General features: G+C 50.8%; 1 protein-coding gene across 7 annotated transcripts in view; it reads left to right on the top strand.

Moving 5' to 3' along the window:
• Positions 1-24,547, top strand: part of FLNC (filamin C) — a 131,148-nt gene extending 106,601 nt beyond the window's left edge. For 5 of the 7 annotated variants that reach the window (XM_079992082.1, XM_079992085.1, XM_079992084.1 and 2 more), the window contains 11 exons: positions 887-1,039; positions 1,948-2,070; positions 5,435-5,680; positions 8,931-9,200; positions 10,294-10,431; positions 11,041-11,156; positions 13,025-13,157; positions 15,122-15,298; positions 16,944-17,162; positions 21,545-21,769; positions 23,116-24,547. In XM_079992082.1, coding sequence (XP_079848208.1) covers positions 887-1,039; positions 1,948-2,070; positions 5,435-5,680; positions 8,931-9,200; positions 10,294-10,431; positions 11,041-11,156; positions 13,025-13,157; positions 15,122-15,298; positions 16,944-17,162; positions 21,545-21,769; positions 23,116-23,303 — 1,988 coding nt within the window. In that variant the 3' untranslated portion in view covers positions 23,304-24,547. The remainder of the gene's footprint in view (positions 1-886; positions 1,040-1,947; positions 2,071-5,434; positions 5,681-8,930; positions 9,201-10,293; positions 10,432-11,040; positions 11,157-13,024; positions 13,158-15,121; positions 15,299-16,943; positions 17,163-21,544; positions 21,770-23,115) is intronic. The other 2 variants (XM_079992087.1, XM_079992086.1) reach the window with 1 other exon arrangement.

Raw genomic sequence — 24,547 nt, 5'->3', positions numbered from 1 at the left:
GCAGTTCGAAAGCACGTCAAAGTGCAAGGAGATAAATAGGTACCGCTGTGGCAGGAAGGTAAACGGCGTTTCCGTGCGCTGCTCTGGTTCGCCAGACGCGGCTTAGTCATGCTGGCCACATGACCCGGAAGCTGTACGCCGGCTCCCTCGGCCAATAAAGCGAGATGAGCGCCACAACCCCAGAGTCGGCCACGACTAGACCTATTGGTCAGGGGTACCTTGACCTTTTTACAACATCCAAAACAAATTAATACAGAATTACCACTTCCCCAGTGGCACAAAACATTTGCTAAAAGAACAGAGGAAGAGCAGTCTAACGTCACATCTCTAGGTCTCCAGGGAGATCAGACGTCTGCATTGTATTTTGACGACAAAAACCCAAATAGAGATATTTAGCCACTAACTTGGTGAGCTCCTGATCATTCCCCAGTAATAGAAAATGTATGACCTCCGACTCTGGTTTCCATTTGGGGCGTGTTTATTCTTTTATGAGGGATGTAAGGGAACTTACCAGGAACCTTATATTGAGAGACTTAAACAAGCCTGCAACCAATTAGCCGCTGTGCTTTTAAAAGGGGAATGTAACTCTGCTACATAAAGAAACTTGCTAGCGCAAGTTAGGAAGGATATTAATAAACAATATATCCTCTCCTGCCTCCCTGAACATTCCCATAGTTTAAACCAGCAGTTCTCAACCTGTGGGTCCCCAGATGTTTTTGGACTACAACTCCCACCATCCCCGACCACTGGTCATGCTGGCTAGGCATGGTGGGAGTTGTAGTCCAACATCTGGGGAGCCACAGGTTGAGAAACACTGGTTTAAATGATTCGGCTCTCCCAGAGCGAAAGAGACGGGCCTGACGCTGTCTGCCTCCTTCCCCTCCAGGTTATGGCGGCCTCGGCCTGTCCATCGAGGGCCCCAGCAAAGTGGACATCAACTGCGAGGACATGGAGGATGGCACCTGCAAAGTCACCTATTGCCCCACGGAGCCCGGGAACTACATCATCAACATCAAGTTTGCCGATAAGCACGTACCAGGTCAGTGCCTCTCCTTCGGCCGACAGCGTCTCCTCTGTGTGTTGCGGACCTCAAGGTTCTAGTCCTCAGCTTCCCAGCCTTCTCTGCTTCTCCGCCCCACCATCGACACTTGCAAAACATGACCCCAGACCCACTCTCTCGTAATGGAGGGGAGGCGGCTGCGGGTCACTTGGAAAGAGGGTTAGGCAAATTCCTGCCCTGTGCAACACCCTCCCATCGGATGTCAAAGAGATAAACAACTACCTGACATTCAGAAGACATCTGAAGGCAGCCCTGTTTAGGGAAGCTTTTAATGTTTAATAGGTTATTGTATTTTAGTGTTATGTTGGAAGCCGCCCAGAGTGGCTGGGGAAACCCAGCCAGATGGGCGGGGTATAAATAATAAATTATTATTATTATTGTAACAACGGCAAGCCACAGTATATAAAATAATACAATACGGTGGTGCCCCGCAAGACGAATGCCTTGCAAGACGGAAAACCCGCTAGACAAAGGGGTTTTCCGTTTTGGAGGTGCTTTGCAAAACGAATTTCCCTATGGGCTTGCTTCGCAAGACGAAAACGTCTTGCGAGTTTTTCCAACTTTTTTTCCCCTTTTCCTTATCCGCTAAGCTGATAAGCCGCTAAAAGCCACTAAAAGCTGCTAAGCCGCTAATAGCGCTAATCCGCTAAGCTGTCAGTGGGCTTGCTTCGCAAGACGAAAAAACCGCTAGACGAAGAGAATCGCAGAACGGATTAATTTCGTCTTGCGAGGCACCACTGTACACAATGAGAAGCAGAGACTAGAGGGTGGGGCAAGGCAGGTGGAAGGAGGCCTTGCCTGATGGAGTCTCTGGCCTCACCCAGCCGCCTTTTGGGCATAGCTTGGGATCTCAGGGTAACAGCTATGTGGCATTGCTGCCTTTCCAGGAAGCCCCTTCACTGTGAAGATGTCGGGCGAGGGGCGCATGAAGGAGAGCATCACCCGCCGGCGCCAGGCGCCATCCATCGCCACAATCGGCAGCACGTGCGACCTGAACCTCAAAATCCCAGGTAAGGGGGCACATCTTGGAGAGCGGGGAGTAGGGGACAGTCGAGGGCCCAGGACCTGAATGGGCTGTGGAGGATTTTTATTACCAGGGGATTTTGTTTCCACCCCCGTCCCACCCCCTTCCTCCTTTCTTCTCTGTGGTGTGGTCCAGACAAGCTGAAACAACACCTGTTGCACAAATCTGGGATCCCAGAATTTTGAAGAAGAAAACCCTTTTCTTTTCTTTTCTTTTTACATTTTTATTACTGTATTTTTTGCTCTATAAGACTCACTTTTCCCCTCCTAAAAAGTAAGGTGTGGTGTAGTGGTTAAGAGCGGTAGTCTCGTAATCTGGGGAACCGAGTTCGCATCTCCGCACCTCCACATGCAGCTGCTGGGTGACCTTGGGCCAGTCACACTTCTTTGAAGTCTCTCAGCCCCACTCACCCCATTCACCTTTGTTGTGGGGGAGGAAGGGAAAGGAGAATGTTAGCTGCTTTCAGACTTCTTAAGGTAGTGATGAAACAGGATATCAAATCCAAACTCTTCTTCTTCTTCTTAAGGGGAAATGTGTGTGCGTCTTATGGAGCGAATGCAGGCTGCGCAGCTATCCCAGAAGCCAGAACAGCAAGAGGGATTGCTGCTTTCATTGCACAGCGATCCCTCTTGTTGTTCTGGCTTCTGAGATTCAGAATATTTTTTTTCTTGTTTTCCTTCTCCAAAAACTAGGTGTGTCATAGTCTGGTGCAACTTATAGAGCAAAAAATACGGTAATTTTTTAGCATATCAGTTCCAACAATCATACCACATATCTTCACATCTTACATAATATTTTTGACTTCCGTCAACACCTCTGATGATTTTCCGTTCATTATCACTTATTCTACATTTCTTAATTCCCTATTACATTTAATTATCCTTAACTAATAATTCTCATCACAGTCTTTCTTGCAATATTTCAAATAATCCACTTTACGAAACTTCTTGCAGTCCTGCTAGCGTAATCTGTTCATCACAATTACTTTTCAAATAGTTCATATATTTGCTCCAGTCTTCTAAGAATCTCTGATCCTGTAGGTTTTGAATCCTTCCTTTAATTTATCTAATTCTGCATAGTCCAGAAGAAAACCCTTTTCTCCCTCTTTTGTAACCCTAGTTAAAACTATGCGTAGTTTCGGCATTTTGCCGAAATGGCAAAAAAGACCAGAAGAATCAGAAACCGGGGAGACCAAAATGTTAATAAGGAATTTGGGGGAATTTATAATCTTATCTTAAAAACCACTGTAGACAGCTAAAGTCTTTAGTGTGGTCGGAATATCACTTGTAGTTGAATGGTGGATTTTGGGACACAAAGGAGATGCAAAAGATTTGGGTTATTATAAAAGATGCAGGAGGAAAGGACTAGCAATAGGACCCACCAAGGGGATGAGGGAAGTCCTGGAGATTCTGTGGAACCTTGTTTCGATATTGTATGTTGATACGTTATTGTGAAATGTTAATTTGAAAAACCCAAATAAATCAATTTACGGAAAAGCAACAACTATGCATAGTTAACCTGCCAGTGACCGCCAACTTGGATGGCTTTGTGGCTTTGTGTTCTGGTTTTGGCAGGCGGGTCGCCTGTTCCTGCCATGGGGCACCCAGAGCCATCTAATCCACCCTTGGTTCTCCGTCTTACATTCTAAGTATTGCTATCGCTGCAGGATAGATCTGAGTTCCTGGGGTTTTCCAAGAGGCAGGGAGAGCGAGAGGGGGACTTGTTGGAGTCAGAAACGATTCACTGCCTCACTTGCCTTTTCAAAAACTTGCATTTGCTTAGCCCAGGAATGCCCAAAGTCTGTTTTGGGGGCCTAATCTGGCCCACCAGTCAGCTTAATCTAGTCCCTGTGCAGTTTATTTCCTGGGGTAAATCCTAAAAAAACCTCAACAACTTCAATCCTAACAAAAGCTCAACAACGTCAATCCTAAAAAAGGTTAGCAACTTTAGTTGGTTGGCCCTCACGGCCCTTCACTTCATCAAATCCGGCCCTCTTTGAAAAAAGTTTGGACACCACTGGCTTAGCCCCTGGTGACAGAAAAAAACCCGCCCAGACCTAAGTCAGTAGCAGCACCTGTGGCGATGAGGACTAGCCACTTGCCTTTTTAGAACCAATGTGCAAAGGCTTTCGCAGTTAGAGGCAGAGGGGGCTTCTTCTTGTGGGAATGTTCAGGGAGGCAGGAGAGGATATATTGTTTATTCATATCCTTCCTAACTTGTGCTAGCAAGTTTCTTTATGTGGCAGAGATACATCCCCCTTTTTACATGCACAGCAGATAGCTGGTTGCAGGCTCGTGTGAGCCTCTCACTATTATAAAATTCAGTATTGAATTGTATATTACTGGTAAGTTCCCTTTAATCCCTCTTAATAGAATAAAGACGCCACAATATTATTCAAAGATGATAAAAGAAGTTTACTCACATCAGTTCACAGTTGGATCCCTGAAGGCAGACGTAGTTACAAATATGTACATGTGGATCTACCCCATATGGGGGAATAATCCCAGCGCTTCTGCAGTCCTAGCTAAAAGCTAGTCAAACAAAGAAGGAAGCAAAAAAGAGAGAGGTGTGTGCTGCGTGACTCGTCCTTTTCTTACCTGGACAGGTGAGGTCACGCCCGCCTTCTGTCACATGCAAAAGGAAGGATTCTCCAGCCAGGAGGAACAGGAAGTTTCGACTGGCTGGACCAAAAATTCCCTCGCATGTCTTCTCTAGCATTTCAAGGAATGTTGAACTTGACTGCCTCTCGTGGATCACATCCCACATTCCTGGCGCAAGGCATGGCTGTCAACTTTTCCCTTTTCTTGCGAGGAATCCTATTCGGAATAAGGGAATTTCCCTTTAAAAAAGGGAAACGTTGACAGCTATGGTGCAAGGACCCCCTTTCTTTTTTTATCAATTTTTAAAATCGATTTTCCACATTTATAACAAAAATATAACAAATAAAAGACACAAAGCGAAACATTACGATACTGAAAGAAAAATAAAAACACTTTTTACTTCTAAAATCCAAATTAACTTTCATTGTTGTCTGACTTCCTCAAATCCCGCCCTGACTGAATTTCATTGTGACACCAAGTTCTCCAAAATCATCTTCCTAATAAAATTAACACCTTCAGTTTACTATCTCCCATCTCTTTTCTTATTGGCTTAAATCCATATGACTGTGCAACATTCTTATTCTAACCCCAGACCTGTTTGATACTTCTAAGTACTTTCTAATTCTCTTATATTACAATATTTAGCTAGATAATCTTTAAAATTTCTTCGCGGGACCCTCTTTCTAACCCTCCTGTCTCCCCTCTGTCTTGCCCCCGCTTCTCCTTCCTCCGCCGCCGCCTCCCGCGCAGGGAACTGGTTCCAGATGGTCTCAGCCCAGGAGCGGCTGACGCGCACCTTCACGCGCAGCAGCCACACTTACACGCGCACCGAGCGGACGGAGATCAGCAAGACCCGGGGCGGCGAGACCAAGCGAGAGGTGCGGGTGGAGGAGTCCACCCAAGTGGGCGGGGACCCCTTCCACAACGTCTTCGGAGACTTCCTGGGGCGCGAGAGCCTCGGCTCTTTCGGGAGCATCGCCCGGACGACCCAGGAGGGTGCGTGGGCGCAGTGTGCCGTGTTGTGGGGTTGCATGGGCCTCTCGTGTGCGCCTGTGTGTGTGTGTGTGGGGGGGGTTTTGCACGGAGTCGGGCAGAGGTGCGCCAGCGAGCGGGCAGACGTTTAGGAGGTTCGCTCTACACTTAATTGCATGTGCACCCCACTTTTTGGACGGAGGAGCTCAAGTGGGGGCTATGCATGGTTCTCCTATGGGACCGCCTCTCCTGGTATGCCCCGCGGAGGACCTTAACACTTTGTGGAGGTCCCGAGCCTCAAGGAAGTTAGATTGGTCTCAACTAGGGCCAGGGCCTTTTCAGTACTGGCCCCAACTTAGTGGAACACTCTGTCCCAAGAGACTAGGGCCCTGCGGGACTTGACATCTTTCCGCAGGGCCTGCAAGACAGAGCTGTTCCGCCTGGCCTTTGGTTTGGACTCAGTCTGACCCTTATGTTTCCCTCCCCTTAGGGTCTTGATTTATCGGCTATTTTAAAATGAGGCTGCATTTTAAATTGCATTTTAACTTGTACAGTGGTACCTCGGGTTACATACGCTTCAGGTTACAGACTCGGCTAACCCAGAAATAGTACCTCGGGTTAAGAACTTTGCTTCAGGATAAGAACAGAAATCGTGCTCTGGCAGTACGGCAGCAGCTGGAGGCCCCATTAGCTAAAGTGGTGCTTCAGGTTAAGAACAGTTTCAGGTTAAGAACGGACCTCCGGAACGAATTAAGTACTTAACCCAATGAACCACTGTATTTTAAATTGGTTTTTTTTCTCCCTCTCTTTTTTGTATTTTAAATTGGTTTTTTTTCTCCCTCTCTTTTTTTGTATTTTAAATTGGGTTTTTTTTCTCCCTCTCAGTCACAAGCACCATTTGAATGGCAATGCCCATCAACTTTTTTGGGGGGGGGGCTCCATTAGATATTTTATGGGGGGGGCAAAGCATGGGCGTAGCCAGAGTTTTTGTTAGGGGGGGGGTCCAGAAAGTTGTTCAGCTTTGGGGGAGATCATGGGTAAGAATGCCCCCCAAAAGTGGACATTACGGGGGGCAGGCTTCTGAAATTGAGTATTTTTTAATGCTTTTCAATAATTTTTGAGGAGCTGTCCTCCTGTGCCCGTGGGGTAAAAGGACTTGGCCCCTAGGAGTTGGCTCCTATGCCATGAAGGCAAAACTGAGGATTTCAACCAAGCGTCTACGCCTTGGGGGTTTGGAGAGGCAGCCCTTTCTTAACGTTGCACGAGAATTTTGCTTATTTGCTATTCACTGCTCTGAAGCTCTTAATATCTTCTCCTTGTGTTTGTGCCTGTGTCAATTCAGTGCTCCAAACGGAGTTTAGAACTGCATTAAGCTCGTTCATGCATGGTCACATTATATTTGCGTGTTTTGTCCCAGCTCCAACACCTGGTCTCTTGCATGACTCTGAATATTCGCACAAGGGGTCAAGGGAAGGGGCACCCAGGACCAGAATATGCCGAGGCTCCTCTAATTTTAAAGCTTTCAGTGGATGCAGCGTATTCATTTCCAAACTGCAATCATCCCCTCCATATTGATTATTTTATTGAGATTATCATAGCAAAGTAAATCAGAAACAAAGGACACGGGTGGCGCTGTGGGTTAAACCACAGAGCCTAGGACTTGCTGATCAGAAGGTTGCCGGTTCGAATCCCTGCGACGGGGTGAGCTCCCGTTGCTCGGTCCCCTGCTCCTGCCAACCTAGCCGTTCAAAAGCATGTCAAAATGCAAGCAGATAAATAGGTACCACTCCGGCGGGAAGGTAAACGGTGTTTCCGTGTGCTGCTCTGGTTCGCCAGAAGCGGCTTAGTCCTGCTGGCCACATGACCCGGAAGCTGTACGCCGGCTCCTTCGGCCAGTAAAGTGAGATGAGCGCCGCAACCCCAGAGTCTGCCACGGCTGGACCTAATGGTCAGGGGTCCCTTTACCTTTACATTAAATCAGAAAGGAAAAGAAAGAAAAGAAAAAAGGAGGAAGGGAATACATAAAAAAACATTTTTTAAAGCAAAGGAAAACAGCAATAACAAAACAGCCATATAAGGCTACGAAACTTTAGCCTTTTAGATGGATAAACTTATTGTTTAGGTGGATAAACTTAATTGTTTCCCTCAAGGATGTGTTAATCCATGTGTCACTATGGTTTTGAAAAAAACATTCTAAATATTAAATTGGTCCATGCATAGTCTTCACCTGAAAGTGAACCACTGATGGGTTGCCAGAGTTGTTATGTCATTTGTCAATTTATTGAAGGGAAACCATATTTATCCTTCCAGTGTTTCAGTATCAGGCTTTTTGCAGATGTGAGGACACAGAAAATGCATTTACGTTGACCAATTGCCAGGCCCCATATATTCGGTATATAACTAAGAGGATGTTATCTTCTGAAATTATTAGTGCTTTCCCCACCATGATATTTACATACCCTAATACTTCCCCTAGGGACGCGGGTGGCACTGTGGGTTAAACCACAGAGCCTAGGACTTGCTGATCAGAAGGTCGGCGGTTCGAATCCCTGTGACAGGGTGAGCTCCTGTTGCTCGGTCCCTGCTCCTGCCAACCTAGCAGTTCGAAAGCACACCAGTGCAAGTAGATAAATAGGTACCGCTCCGGTGGGAAGGTAAACGCCATTTCCGTGCGCTGCTCTGGTTCGCCAGAAGCGGCTTAGTCATGCTGGCCACATGACCTGGAAGCTGGACGCTGGCTCCCTCGGCCGATAAAGCGAGATGAGCGCCCCAACTCCAGAGTCGGTCATGACTGGGCCTAATGGTCAGGGGTCCCTTTACCTTTAAGACATGCTCTGGCGGGAAGGTGAATGGCGTTTCCGTTTCTGGTTCGCCAGAAGCGGCTTAGTCATGCTGGCCACATGACCCGGAAGCTGTACGCCGGCTCCCTCAGCCAATAAAGCGAGATGAGCGCCACAACCCCAGAGTTGGCCACAACTGGACCTAATGGTCAGGGGTACCTTTACCTTTAGTACTTCCCCCCAAAATTATGCCAGTACTGGACACCTGTTTTAAGGAAGCATTTTCCCTATTGCATCTCCAAACTGCAGTCACGAGGTCTAGAAACACGTTCGTTCTGTTATGAGCAATCGGAAACAGGAGCCCCGGGCTGCTCTGATTGGTGAGGCTGCATGCGCGTGAGGCTGCTCGGGATTGGCCGGGCCTTTTTGCAGGCTCTCGATTGGCTGGCGGCCTTCCGACGGACTCTCCCCCTGTCTTCCTCCTCGCGGTCCAGGTGAGGCGGGCTTGCAGGCCATGACTGCTCAGGTGACCAGCCCGTCGGGGAAGATGGCGGAGGCGGAGATCATCGAGGGGGACGACAGCGCCTACTCGGTGCGCTTCGTGCCGCAGGAGATGGGCCCCCACACCGTCAACGTCAAGTACCGAGGGCAGCACGTCCCGGGGAGCCCCTTCCAGTTCACCGTGGGGCCTCTGGGGGAAGGAGGTTCCCACAAGGTGCGAGCGGGAGGCACCGGGCTGGAGAGAGGTGTGGCCGGAGTCCCAGGTAAGCACATGACAGCCTCAATGAATGAATCTTTATTTGCATCAGCCATCGGCCATAGTTGCGTGGCAAGCCCCCCCCCCACTGGAAATAAAGACACATGACATAATTATTAAGGTTAATGGGCTAAATTAGGCCACGACTTCATCGGTTACAGGTGATGAGAGGTATTGGCTTTGCATTGGTCCTAATCAACTACAGTGGTGCCTCGCAAGACGAAAAGAATCCATTCCGCGATTCTCTTCGTCTAGCGGTTTTTTCGTCTTGCGAAGCAAGCCCATTGATGGCTTAGCGGATTAGCGCTATTAGCGGCTTAGCGGATTAGCGGATAAGCAGATAAGCGGCTTAGCGGCTTAGAAAAAGGGGGGGGTGGAGGAAAAAAAAGTCGGAAAAACTCGCAAGACATTTTCGTCTTGCGAAGCAAGCCCATAGGAAATTCGTTTTGCGAAGCACCTCCAAAACGGAAAACCCTTTCGTCTAGCGGGTTTTTCGTCTTGCGAGGCATTCGTCTTGCGGGGCACCACTGTATATCCGACTTCAGCCCATCCGCTTGAAGTCCGGGAAGGGTTAACCACCAGTAGGGGGAGTCCTGCTGATGCACATCAACTAGGAACTGCCCCGGGGTCACCGCTAGGGGGCATGCCTTAGGCCCTCACCTCCATAGGCTTCGGACAGGGCCACGCCCCCCGGAATCCTTTACCGGACTACCCTTCAATATGTGGGGCAGGGGATGGCGCTTCCTCCCCTCTTCCATCTACAAAACAATACCAATGCCTACCCGCCAATACCAAGAAAGTTGTGACGATTTGCTACGAGGTAGGCGAAAACCAAGTGGCTGGTGCCAATTTGCCACGTGGAAAAATTCCTACCAGGCCCCTCAATGGCGACCAACCAAGGTCCATAGCAAGGTCAAGGAAGGAAAACCTTATAGGGTGGGAGGGTGGGAAAAATAGGAATTGCAGCAGAAGAATGATAGAATTGAAGATTTGGGAGGGGCTCCTAGTGGTCATCCAGTCCAACCCGCTGGAATTCAGGAATCCCAACGGAAACATCCCTGACAGGTGGCCTGAAAGCTCCCTCCTCTTTTTCTCCCCAGCTGAGTTCAGCATCTGGACGCGGGAGGCAGGGGCCGGGGGTCTCTCCATTGCCGTGGAAGGTCCCAGCAAGGCAGAGATTGCCTTTGAGGACCGCAAAGACGGCTCTTGCGGAGTTTCCTACATCGTCCAGGAACCAGGTAGGGTGTTTTGGGCAGGGGCTTTTTCGCTGCCACAAATCACGCTGCTGGTTGATGCCTCTGGTCTGGGAGGCCCACAAACAGACACCAAAGCCCCAGCATAGTTTTATTTCTTCCAAAGGATTCTGTGCCCCCTTTCCTTTCACAGAACCCACAAGGTGGCTTGGATGCCCACGGGTTCTAGATGAGAAAGGGAGGGGAACTTGCGTCTCTCCACGTCCTGCGTGATTCTGTAAACTTCTATCCTTTGTGTGGTCCTTTGGAACTCCCTGCCTATTGACTTAAGGCAGGTGCTCTTTTCAGCACCCACAGAAAACATTCTTGCTTAGGCAAGCCCACGCAGAATGTTTCTGTACCTCTGGTTTTAGCATATTGCTAGTTTCATCTTTCAAACGTTTTATTAAGCTGTCCTTTCGACCAACAATTCTGCTGTTCTGTTCCATTTGCAAACAAATTGGGGTTTTTTTCTCTTGCAGCCAAGCGCTACGTAAGTTTAATGAAGGAAAATGTCCCCCATTTACTCGCCTTTCCCGAAACGATAAAAAAAACCCGAACGCTGCAAAGGGGAATTCCTCCACCTCCGGTCTTAACCCCTCTTCTCTCCGTCAGGTGACTACGAGGTGTCCATCAAATTCAACGACGAGCACATCCCCGACAGCCCCTTCGTGGTTCCCGTGGCCTCGCTCTCGGACGACGCACACCGCTTGACGGTCACCAGCCTCCAGGTACAGGCCTGCCCACTCTTGCCCAGCCTGGTGCCCCCCGCAGGAGGGAGTGGGTATCCCCCCCCAAGAGGAGTCCTGGAGGGCTTCTGATAGATTTGGGGAACAAAAAGGGCGGGGCAGGAAGGAACAGATTCAGGGCACATAAAAGGAAGTGCTTCTTTAAGCAGCACATACCGTATTTTTCGCTCCATAAGACGCACCCCCCCCCTAAAAAGTAAGGGGAAATGTCTGTGCGTCTTATGGAGCAAATGTGTGGTCCCTGGAGCCAAATTGCCCAGGGGAGAAAAGCAGATCATGCTTCTTCTTTTTTTAGAAAGAGGGAAGGGGGTGTTGAAACAAAGCCGCTGATCGTTTGCTGATCAGGAGAGAGATAAGGGACTCTAGAGATAAAGGAGGCTGCCTGGGAGGGGGGAGGTAAAGACAGCAAACTTGCAAAGGGGGGGAAACAGGAAGACTAAAGCAATGAAGAGAGAAATTAGAAGAAAAGGAGGAGCAAAAAACTGCCCCAGCTAAGAAAAAGATGCTAAGGCAAACAAGAGGGAAGGGGGTGTTGAAAGGAAGCAGCTGATCGGCAAGTGATTGGGAGGGAGATAAGGGATGTGATAAAGGAGGCTGCCTGGGAGGGGGGAGGTAAAAGACCATGGATCCTCAGGATTTTTGCACTGGGTCACCCCAAATTCACCATCAGGTCACATAGCATGTCCATGGCTACAGCCTGCACCAAAAAAAATCATACATCCACTGTTTCTTGGGGCTGCAATGACGCAAAAATGTGGTTACAAAGCACGGATCCACATGGACCCTCAGGATTTTTGCATTGGGCTACCCCAAACTCATCGTCAAATCACATGTCTGTGGCCACAGCATAAACCACAAAAATCATACATCCACTGTTTCGTTCAGAATATTTTTTTCCTTGTTTTCCTCCTCTCAAAACTGGGTGCGTCTTATGGTCAGGTGCGTCTTATGGAGCGAAAAATACAGTAGTTAACATACAGAACTTTCTCCCCCCAAGAAGTAGTGATGACACCAACCTGGATAGCTTTAAAAGGAGATTGTCAGTCGTAGAATCATAGAGTTAGAAGGGACCCCAGGGGTCATCTAGTCCAGCCCCCTGAAATGCAGGAATCTCTGCTAAAGCATCCAGGACAGCTGGCCACCCAACCTCTGCTTAAAAACCTCCAAGGAAGGAGAAGAGTCCACCACCTCTTGAGGGAGACCGTTCCACTGTCAAACAGCTCTTGCTGTCAGTAAGGTCTTCCTGATGTTGAGTCAGAATCTCCGTTCTTGTAACTTGAAGCCATGGGTTCGAGTGCTACCCTCCGGGGAGAATCGTTCTGGGGAATGCAGTGGTACCTTGGTTCTCAAACTTAATCTGTTCCGGAAGTCCGTTCCAAAACCAAAGCCTTCTGGCGGTTCCCTCCCTGCGAGAAGCGAAGTTACAGGGAACCAGGCAGAGGGCCTTCTTGGTGGTGGCGCCCGCCCTGTGGAACACCCTCCCACCAGATGTCAAAGAGATAAACAACTACCTGACATTTAGAAGACATCTGAAGGCAGCCTGTTTAGGGAGGCTTTTAATATTTGATGAATTATTGTATTTTAATATTTCGCTGGAAGCCGCCCAGAGTGGCTGTGGAAACCCAGCCAGATGGGCGGGGTATAAATTATTATTATTATTATTATTATTATTATTATTATTATTATTACCAGCCGTAATGGCTCGGCTTCCACTGTCAGTAATGTTCCAGATTCCCCAGATTTCATCAGAATTCCAGGGTCGCCTGCCGCCTTCCGATATCTAGGGCAGCTCCACCCTCCGATCTCCTGCATGTGGGTCTCACCCAGCCCTCCTTTCCGCGTCTCCGCAGGAGACGGGCTTAAAGGTGAACCAGCCGGCTTCCTTCGCGGTGCAGCTGAACGGGGCTCGCGGCGTGATCGATGCCAAAGTCCACACACCCGCCGGCGTGGTCGAGGAGTGCTACGTCTCAGAACTGGACAGCGGTGAGTTCGCCAAGCGGCGGCGGTGGCGGTGGAGGAAGCAGTCCTGCTTCCCCATGCCCAGTGCTTGCGTCTTCGAGTTTCATAGGGTTGTAAAGTCGGAAGGGACCCCCAGAGGCCATCTAGTCCAACCCCCGCTAATGCACTGAGCCCCGACACCCTATAGGACTTGCATATCAGAGCCGGGGTGACCCAGCCTTCGCTAGCCAGCTTGGCGTTCCCCAGAAGTTTCGGGGAGTTCCAGCCGGCATAGCCTTCCCTCAAAGTGTGCGCCTAGAGCGAGATTCGGATTCGAGACAGCTGGGTTCGCAATGCCCCTTCCAAGCCACTGCGTTAGGCAAACGCTGTCAGTGAAGTTTGAAAAGCAGGCATGAATGTCTCCTCTATATTGCCGCATCTCTGGGAAGAATAGAATCACAGAGTTGTACAAGGGACACCCAAAGGTCTTCTAGTCTAAACCCCCCCCCCCCCCGCAGTGCAGGAATCACAGCTAAATAATCCCTGGGAGACGGCCATGCAACCTCTATTTAAACACCTGTGGGTTAAACCACAGAGCCCAGAACTTGCCGATCAGAAGGTCGGCGGTTCGAATCCCCGCGACGGGGTGAGCTCCCGTTGCTCGGTCCCTGCTCCTGCCAACCTAGCAGTTTGAAAGCACGTCAAAGTGCAAGTAGATAAATAGGTACCACTCCGGCGGGAAGGTAAATGGCGTTTCCATGCACTGCTCTGGTTCACCAGAAGCAGCTTAGTCCTGCTGGCCACATGACCCGGAAGCTGTATGCCAGCTCCCTCGGCCAGTAAAGCGAGATGAGCACCGCAACCCCAGAGTCGGCCACGACTGGACCTAATGGTCAGGGGTCCCTTTACCTTTATTCCTTGAAGGAGAACTACCCGAAAATGATTTACAGATGGTATTTAACTCTGAGTAGACATGCTAAGATGTGAATCACATAAGTCCTGGAGATGCAATGAGACTAAGGGTACATTCTGTCATATGTGGTGGAGCTGTAAAAGGATAAAGGAGTATTGGGAAATAATTCATAATGAATTGAAAAAATTGTTTAAAAGTACTTTCCCCAAGAAAAACCAGAGTCCTTTTTGTTGGGGATAATTCAGACGGAAACTCCCAGGTGTCAAAAAAGGTTATTTATGTATGCCACTACTGCGGCCCGTGTTTCGTTAGCCCCAAATTGGAAATTGAGCGAGGTCTCAACCAAAAAATAATGGCAGCTTAACCTGATGGAATACGCGCAGCTTGCAGACTTAACATACAGAATAAGAGAATGAGAAGAACATATGTTTAGAGAAGACTGGAAAATGATTATTGATTATATGGGGGGGAACTGTGTGCACTTGAAAATACGGGCAGCATTGAGATAAATTCAACAGTATAAATAAGTTTTGATGGAAGTATTAATGGAATACTGAATGGTTGAGTTTATATAAAATATGCAGGAATTTATGTAATACAAAGGGACGCGGGTGGAGCTGTGGGTTAAACTACAGAGCATAGGACTTGCCGATCAGAAGGTCGGCGGTTCGAATCCCTGCGACAGGGTGAGCTCCTGTTGCTCGGTCCCTGCTCCTGCCAACCTAGCAGTTCAAAAGCACGTCAAAGTGCAAGTAGATAAATAGGTACCACTCCGGCGGGAAGGTAAATGGCGTTTCCGTGTGCTGCTCTGGTTCGCCAGAAGCAGCTTAGTCATGCTGGCCACATGACCCAGAAAAACTGTCTGTGGACAAACGCCGGCTCCCTTGGCCTATAGAGCGAGATGAGCGCCGCAACCCCAGAGTTGGTCACGACTGCACCTAATGGTCAGGGGTCCCTTTACCCTTTACCCCATACCTTTACTATGTTATGCAAAATGAACCGTGGAAGGAGAAGAAGGGAAGTCATTGATACTTCAAGGTTGTTTCGATGAATACAGTGGTACCTCGGGTTAAGTACTTAATTCGTCCCTCCACAGACAAGTACGCCATTCGCTTCATCCCCCACGAGAACGGTGTCCACTCCATCGACGTCCGGTTCAATGGGAGACACATCCCCGGCAGCCCCTTCAAGATTCGCGTTGGGGAACAGAGTCAGGCCGGTGACCCAGGACTTGTCACAGCCTATGGGCCAGGCCTGGAGGGCGGAACCACAGGTAAGCATCCCGTCTTCCCATCAGCTGCCATTGGCTCCCAGTACGTTTCCGAGCACAATTCCAAGTGTTGATGCTTACCTTGAAAGCCCTAAACGGCCTCAGTCCAGTATACTTGAAGGAGCATCTCCACCCCCATCGTTCAGCCCGGACGCTCAGGTCCAGCTCCGAGGGCCTTCTGGCAGTTTCCTCATTGCGAGAAGAAAGCTACAGGGAACCAGACAGAGGGTCTTCTCGGTAGTGGCGCCCGCCCTGTGGAACGCCCTCCCTTCAGATGTGAAGGAAATAAGCAGCTATCCGACTTTCAGAAGACATTTGAAAGCATCCCTGTTTAGGGAAGTTTTTAATGACTGATGTTTTAATGTACAGTCATACCTTGGGTTACAGACCCTTCAGGTTGTGTTTTTTCGGGTTGCGGACCACTGAAACCCGGAAATACCGGAACGGGTTACTTCCGGGTTTTGGCGGTCGTGCATGCGCAGAAGCGCTAAATCGCGCTATGTGCAGAGGCGCCGAATCGCAACCCGTGTGTGCGCAGACGTGCTACTGTGGGTACAAACGGTCATCCCGCACAGATCATGTTCGCAACCCGAGCGTCCACTGTATTTTTAACCTTTTGTTGGAAACTGTCCAGAATGGTTGGGAAACCAAGCCAAATAGGTGTGGAATAAATAAATAAATAATTTAGGCTGTAACCGCTGCAATTCCTTGCAACTCACCCTCACATTGGCCAACTTTCATATTTGTCAGACCGCTCTTGACCTTCATTGCCAAGTTTGGAGCAGCGCCTATAGTATCACCTGCCAGCTCCCTTATTCCACCCGATTAACTTTTATTATTATTATTTTATTATTATTAGAAGCACACACACCCTGCCCCTCCTCCTTCAGCCACAAACAAGTGGCTTGCACCAGATCGGTCGAAACAATCAGAGAAAAAAGTCAGCCCCCGCCTGCAGTGGGCTTCCAAGAGACAGCACAAAAGGAAGAAGGGAGGAGGAGGGAAGAGGAAGAGGAAGAGGAGCAAGCTCAGGCCCCAGTTGTTACAAATTACTTAGCCATTCTTAATGGTTACTTATTTCATGAAATATATATATATATATATATATATATATATATATACCCCAACGACTGACGAAGCAGTTTAGGAAACATGATAGAACAATGAAAATAAAGTTGATGGACTACGCTGAAATGGCAAAAGTGACTGGAAGAATCAGAAATCAGGAGGACCAAAACTTTAATAAGGAATGGGGGAAATTTACAATAAGACCCACAAAGGGGAGGAGGTTCTTGGGAATCTTGTTTTTATATATAGTATGTTGTGGTGTGAATGTACATTTTAATATGGAAAATCCAATAAATAAATAAATCTGAAGGCAGCCCTGTTTAGGGAAGCTTTTAAAATTTGATGAATTATTGTATTTTGATATTTTTCTGGAAGCTGCCCAGAGTGTCTGGGGTATAAATAATAAATTATTATTATTATTATTATTATTATTATTATTATTATTATTATTAAATTTTGGGTGGAAAGAACAATGAAATTCTCAGCTGAGGAGGCGCTCTGCGGGGCTGGCCTTTCTCAATTTCTCCCCCGTCCTCTCGCAGCTCAGAGTTGCTTAACACCCCATCTCCTCCTTTGGCAGGCGTCTCCTCCGAGTTCTTCGTGAAGACGCGGAACACAGGGTCGGGGGCCCTCTCGGTCACCATCGACGGCCCCTCCAAGGTGCAGATGGACTGCCAGGAGTACCCCGAGGGCCACAAGGTCACTTACATGCCCATGGCGCCCGGAAACTACCTCATTTCCATCAAGTACGGCGGACCCCAGCACATCGTGGGCAGCCCCTTCAAGGCCAAGGTCACAGGTTGGTACCCTGCGAGCAGGGCTGTCTTACGTATATCCAGCGCCGCGGAGCAAAGATCCCTCCGCCGCCCGTTTCCCAGAGTCGCTGACCTTTTTACGGCGCTGCCGGCAACTTTGCGGGGCTGGAGGAGGCGGGCGAGGGCGGCGAGCGGATGCCTCCACCTCTTCCCTGGCGCCCTCCAGAACTTGGCGCCCTGGCGCCTTGTGCCACTAGCCTCTATGGGTAAGATGTCCCCACTGCTGTGCAGGTCAAGCAGGTTTCCACAGGGCTTCAAAAGCCAGCCGGACCTGTTTGACCAGCTATGGCAAGGGGGCAAAGTAGCCAAGCATCTCACAAGCAACACATTCGGCTGCCAGGGGGTGGCTGGGAGGGGCATGATGGGGTGTTTGTCTGTCTTCCAGAGCCGGTAGACAGACAGCTTCCCGTTTTTGCTTCGGGGAGGGGCGGGGAGAAAGGGCGCAGGAAACAGCTCTTTTTAGGGAGCAGCAGGAAAGTTGGGGTTTGCAAGTGCACAGGGGGCGGCTGGTACCTCCGTTGGGCTGTGGGGCATCGCAAACCTCGTAGATCTTGAAGGCCTGCATGGGGGTGTCCTTGGTGCCGTCGTAAATCAGGTTGAACTTGTTGAGGGCACAGCGCCCCCCCCCCCCCGCTAGTGACAGATCCAAACAGCGTTCCAAGGCAGCATTTGCATCCTTTGCACCAGGACCAAACTCACAACCGGTCCATAGACGTGCCATTACTAGCAGCCTTTCTCTCTAGAGTAGACCCTGAAGAAGAAGAAGCGTCCTGTGTGACTCAGAAGCTTGCTGACCACTTTCAGTTGCTCCTGCTAATAGCTACTGCACAGACCGTAATATACAGTTAGAAAAATGGGAGAGGTTATGGAGTAAAGGTATTAATTTTACAGCACGCAGGACGCTTCAGGAAAATGTTGTGAAAATGATGTATACAGGTAAAGGTAAAGGGACCCCTGACCATTAGGTCCAGTCGTGGCTGACTCTGGGGTTGCGGCGCTCATCTCGCTTTATTGGCTGAGGGAGCCGGGGTACAGCTTCCGGGTCATGTGGCCAGCTGGACTAAGCCGCTTCTGGCGAACCAGAGCAGCGCACGGAAACACCGTTTAACTTTCCGCCGGAGCGGCACCTATTTATCTACTTGCACTTTGACGTGCTTTCGAACTGCTATGTGGGCAGCAGCAGGGACCGAGCAACAGCGGAATGATGAGGAATACGTGCCAACATGCTCTATATTGCTATATTTACATTTCAAAGCTGGTAGATTACAGAAATGCATCTTGCCTCTGTCGGAGCAGAAAATGCATCCTCTCTCCTCTGAAGCACGGAGAGAATCACACTGTGAGAACAGTGAAAAACAGGAAACCAGTGTACGTCACATCCAGTCTCCCTTTCCCGTGGGAAAACACAACAGCAATGCTGTCTGTGGAATGTAAACATTGTCTTGTGACAAGCCTTTCGCTGCACAGTGAAGAGAGCAGAAACCAACACTCACCCCGTCGCGGGGATTCAAACCGCCGACCTTTTGATCGGCAAGTCCTAGACTCTGTGGTTTAACCCACAGCACCACCCACGTCCCTGAAAATGATGTTTGGTGGTGTTTAACACCAGTTAAACTGGCCAGAATGTACAGAACAAAAATTGAATGTTGGAAATATAAGGAAAAGCAGGGTACTTTTTAGCATACGTGGTAGACATGTAAAGAGGTAAAAGCTTTCTGGGAAATGACATATAATGAGCAGGGCCATCTTAAGTATATCTGGCACCATGGTGCAAAGATCCCTCCGGCATTTTCCAGAGTTGCTGACCTTTCTACGGCGCTGCTGGCAGTTTTGCGGGGCTGGAGGAGGCGGGCAGCGGCTGGAGGGCGGCTCCTCCGGCAGGGAAGAGGCAGAGGCTCCGGGCATTGCGCTGCTTCAGCGAGGCGGGCGAGGGCGGCGAGCTGATGCTGGGAGGCACCACGTCCAGCCTCCGCCTCTTCCCTGGTGCCCGTGTTGCAGTGGCCACAGCAGGTGGAGGCTCCGGGTGCTGCGCTGCCTCTGCGCGGCATGGCAGAGGTGGGCGAGGGCAGCGAGCTGATGCTGGGAGGCACCGCGTCCAGCCTTCGCCTCTTCCCTGGCGCCCTCCAGAACTTGGTGCCCTGGTGTCCTGCGCCACTTGCCTCTATGGGCAAGACACCCCTGCCTACGAGGCGGGCACCCAGCTCCCTAAAGGGCAGGCGTGGGGGGCAACCTCCAAGTGGCCAACTTTAGGAAACCCCACAAGCGGGATCCAAGCCCTGAGAGCCCTCTCACGTCCTGCGGTTCCAGCAATTGCGATTGCGGAGGTGTTGCAAGCCAAAAATAGCTTACCGTATTTTTCGCTCTATAGGACGCACCCGACCATAGGACGCACCTTGTTTTAGAGGGGGAGAACAAGGAAAAAAAATTCTCCCCCTCTCTGCTCAGCACCCCTTCAGTGAAGCAGCAGGAGAAACAGAGCCCCTTCCATTTCTCCCCCCGCTTCGCTGAAGGGACGCTGAGCAGCTCTCCCTCTCTGCTGAAGCCAAGAGAGTCTTGCTCTCCCGGCTTCAGCAAAAGGAACCCGAAGCCATGGGAGCGCAGCACGAGTTCCCGCTGTGCTCCGAAGGCTTCAGGCGGCTATCCCTGAAGCCTGGAGAGCGAGAGGGGTCGGTGCGCACCAAGCCCTCTCGCTCTCCTGGCTTCAGCGAAAGCAACGCGAAGCCAAGGAGCGCGGCGGGAGTGCGCCCTCTGCGCTTCGGAGGCTTCGCGTTGCGTTCACTGAAGCCAAGGAGCCTGCATTCGCTCCATAGGATGCACACACATTTTCCCTTAATTTTTGGAGGGGAAAAAGTGCGTCTTATAGAGCGAAAAATGCGGTATGTCCTGAGTTTACGCCAGACTTCCTCAACCTCGGCCCTCCAGGTGTTTTGAGACTACGATTCCCATCATCCCTGACCACTGGTCCTGCTAGCTAGGGATAATGGGAGTTGTAGGCCAAAAACATCTGGAGGGCCGAGGTTGAGGAAGGCTGGTTTACGCCAAGGAAAACTCAGAAACGTGAGGAGATAGAGGAGTCCAGCGTTGTTTATTGCAAAGCAATAGGTTACCGTCTGATCGTTCTGCAAAACTGCAACCCCGCCTGGTGGCCCTGGCACTGGTATTTATAAAGTTTCAAACAATGCATTTCAGTTTTCACCAATCATGTACGTCATGTTTAATACACATGCGCAATAAGCGCTGGCAATTTCTGCGGATTAAGTTCTGATTCCCACCGCGTTCTGTTACACTGTGTTAGTGTGCATGTTGAGAACCTGTGTAACGGGTAGCCCTTTGCACCGTGTAGCAACTTATGTTCTAGCTTTGAGCTATATCAGGCTTAGGCAACCTTCAGCCCTCCAGATGTTTTGGCCTACAACTCCCATGATCCCCAGCTAACAGGACCAGCGGTCAGGGATGATGGGAATTGTAGTCCAAAACATCTGGAGGGCCGAAGGTTGGGGATGCCTGAGCTATATGTTTGTGATTCACACATTAGCTGTATTTCTGTCCCAGTGGGGGGCAGCAACTTGCAAAACCATCTCAAAGGACCTGTTGATGGCATTTAACCATTGTACTGCGGAGAGTGTATTAAATTATGGTCTGTGCGTGTGGTTTGAGAGCTGCACGGTCACGGGAAAAACAATGCTGTCCAGGGTTGTGAAGACTGCAGAGAGAAGAATTGGGTGCACTCTTCCCACCTTGGATCAAATCTATGCTTCCAGGTGCCATAAGAAAGTTGCAGAGATAGCGCAGGATAGTGCGCACCCCGGAAATGATCTCTTTCAGCTCCTGCCTTCTGGAAGAAGGTCCAGGGTTACAAAGACTAGGACTAGCCGCCTGAGAAACAGCTTCTATCCAAATGCGATTTGGGTTTAAACGCAGTGTAAGGAGTCTGTGTGGGAGTATATTGTCTTTAATTATGGGGTATCAGAGTTTTTAGGGGGCTAACCAGGTTGGGATAGCTGGGATAGCAGGCTTGTTGGGTTTTGAATATCTGATGCAGCTTTTCTCAATTTCGTTGTTCTGCATGGGACAATGACAATAAAGATTATCGTATCCATCAGTTTCATAAAGCAACAGGCTACCATAATTTCCCTATTAGAAGCACACTCAAGGATTTACAGGGGTACACCTTCTCACATTTATTGTGGCCCTCTTGGGCCACCACCACAGACGCAGAGCCTAGGAGCCACCCATAGCCCACGAGTTTGCCTAATCCGCTCTTGGTGCTGTCACCTCCCTCCAGTGGCAGGGAGTTCCAGAGGTCAGTTATGTGAAGAAAGCCAACTGGGTCTCTTCATTCCTGCCTCTCTATCCCTTTCCCCAGGACCCCGTCTGTCAGGCGGGCACAGCCTCCACGAAACCTCGACGGTGCTGGTGGAGACGGTGACCAGGGCCTCCTCTTCATCTTCATCATCCTCGGTGGGAGGCAGCTACAGCGCCCTGCCCAAGTTCTCCTCCGACGCCAGCAAGGTGGTCGCCCGGGGGCCTGGGCTGACCAAAGCCTTTGTCGGACAGAAGAACACTTTCACCGTCGACTGCAGCAAGGCTGGTAAGCATCGTCGAATCTCTGGAGTGTTGTGGTTGGAACCGTGTTTTGTGAGATACCGTATTTTTCGCTCTATAGGACGCACCGGACCATAGGAGGGGGAGAACAGGGAAAAAAAATTCTTGTTTTCCCCCTCTGTGCTGGTCCAGGGGGAGGAGGTTACCGTGGGGCGAGGTCCAGGACCTGAGTTGAGGGTTGGCAGACAGTCCTCCTCGGGCGAAGCGGGGTCCACAGAGGGAAGCCGGGCAAGGACAGGAACTCTGGGGGAAACAGGACTGGATGCTGGCCGAAACAGCTCATCAACGACGTTGCTCCCGCAACCTGGGACCGGGCTGACTGGCCTTTATCTTCTCTGAGGCCAGGGGCGGTCCTGGCCCCCAGGAGACCCGCCTCTCCTGGCCTTAAGGCGAGCACTCCTCCTGGGAGAAACCAGTTCCCTTCGCCTCTCTGCCCTGAGCCTCTGCAGTTCAGGAGAGGCTGAAGGGTTACTGGGCCCAGGGGGAGACTCACCTGTAGGCACTGAGTCCTCAACCACCTCCGGAGCCAGAGTGGGATCACCTGGTGCCTGCTCCTGAGGATCCAGCACTGGTGCAGGCACTTCAGAATCAAGGCCCTGCCCCAGTTCAGCTGGCCCTGGAGGCGGGGACTCCTGTGCAGGCTGGGATTCCTCCGGTTCAGCCGGATTCCCAGGCCATCACACCCTCTAAATCAAGGTGCGTTCAAGGTGCGTTCACCCGAAGCCTCCGGAGCGCACTGACCCCTCTCGCTCTCCAGGCTTCAGTGAAGGCAACCCAAAGCCTCTGGAGTGTGGCGGGAGTTCCCACTGGGCTCCGGGGGCTTCAGGTTCCTTTCGCCCTGCTCTTTGGGGCTGGTGGGTGGAAGCGCTGCTTTCCCCCACCGCCAGCCCCAAAGAGCAGGTCGGGGAACAGCACAAAGGCTGCGTGCAGCCTTGCCGCTGCCCCCCGAGCTTGTGGGACTGGCGGTGGGGGGAAGTGCTGCTTTCCTCCACTGCCAGCCTCAAGGATCCCTGAAGACTTCAAAGCGCAGCGTGAGGTCCCGCTGCGCTCCAAAGGCTTGAGGCTTCGGGGACAGCCTTTGTAGCCTCCGCAGGTCAGCGAGGTGAAGGAACCCCACTGCCCTATGGAGGCTTTGCGCAGCTAACCCCAAGCTAGAACAGCGTTCTGGCTTTGGGCTTAGCCGCGCAGCCTGCATTCACTCTATAGGACGCACACACATTTCCCCTTAATTTTTGGAGGGGGGAAAGTGCATCCTATAGAGCGAAAAATACAGTAGTTTTTAAAGCAATCCCAATTATTCTTACTCTTATTCTTCCTATTATTATTCCGCAGGCACCAACATGCTGATGGTGGGGGTCCACGGCCCCAAGACCCCCTGCGACGAGGTCTACGTCAAGCACATGGGCAACCGTGTCTACAACGTCACGTACACCGTCAAGGAGAAGGGCGACTACATCCTCATCGTCAAGTGGGGCGACGAGAGCGTTCCCGGAAGCCCCTACCAAGTCAACGTCCCTTAGGAGGAGGAGGGGGCTGGCACCTATCCCCCCTCGTCTGGGCCCCGCCCTGCGCCCCCCCACGCCAAAGACTGCCCCCCTCCCAAACCCCTCCCCACGTTGCCCCAGGGCGGGGCCGGCGCCACGAGGAACCTCGGGACAATTCCTTTCGCCTGTTTGGGGGCGCTTTATTTTTTTTGCCTTTTTAACTATTTCTCCCGGCTGTGAAGGTGTTTGTGGGGGGGGGACGGGGGGGAAGGGCAAGGGGTGTGCACCATTGTAGCTGGGAAAGGGTGGGGTTCAGAATGGGTAGGGGGTAAAGGGGGGAGGAAACCGGAAGTCACGGAGGAGGAAGTGTCGGGAGTTGGCGTTCACCAGGCAAGGGGCGTGTGGTGGGGCGCCCCCCGACAGTGGACCCACGAGGTTCTGCCCGAAAAAGTGGGTTGCGAGAGGGGTGAGGAAGGCAGAGCTTAGCAGGTTATGGGCCCAGATTTTTCACACCACAGGCGCCGGGGCATCCGTCTCCCGGCGCCGCTGAACGAGTTTCGCTTTTTCGGAGATGTGGAGAGGCAGCCCACTGAAGGAAGCAGGGGGAGCAGAACGCAGGGTTGTTTAGAAGACTTCTGCTGGGACCAGGTGGACCGGGGTCATCCGTGACCCCCCCGAACTATAGGAGCAGCTGCCCCGTCAAGTGGCAATGGCTTGTGGGGCAGGTGAGGGTTGAAGGGAAGGATACCGTTTTAAGCGAGAGCGAAGGCTGGGTGGGGTAGAGTCTCCCAGGAAGGTCCGCCATGCGACCCCCCTGCTTGTTGGACGGGGGTTTATGCAGCAGACCTTCTCAGCTGACCGAGGCCAAAGTTTTGGGGGTTTTCCCCCCACCCCAGAGTAGATCCGTTGAGGGTTTTCCGTGCCTTCTCCTCCCACCCCATCCGCAAACTGGTTTGCTGTCGCTGGGAATGGGGGCAGCCCAAGCCGGAGAGAGAGAGAGAAAAGAGAGAGGAAAGCCTTTTTATATAGAAAACGATGGAGAAAGGGGGCGGGAAAGAAAAATAATGATAATAAAGAAATATTGGGGAAACGGGATGATAAGAATCCTGGCCCACACGGGCGGGACTGTTTGTAACTGACAGCCCCTCGAGGTGGGGGCTTTTTTATAGCAATGTGTTTGTGGTTGCATGTTTCCTATGGTGGGCAGTGGGAGACCCAGAGCATCAGAGCCCAGCCCGCCTGCCCCCCCCCCAGGCAATAAAGATGGCTTGCTTTTAAAA

The sequence above is a fragment of the Podarcis cretensis genome (assembly GCF_951804945.1).
Source record: "Podarcis cretensis genome assembly, chromosome: 10".
Taxonomy (NCBI): domain Eukaryota; kingdom Metazoa; phylum Chordata; class Lepidosauria; order Squamata; family Lacertidae; genus Podarcis; species Podarcis cretensis.
This window is presented reverse-complemented; position numbering and strand designations above follow the sequence as displayed.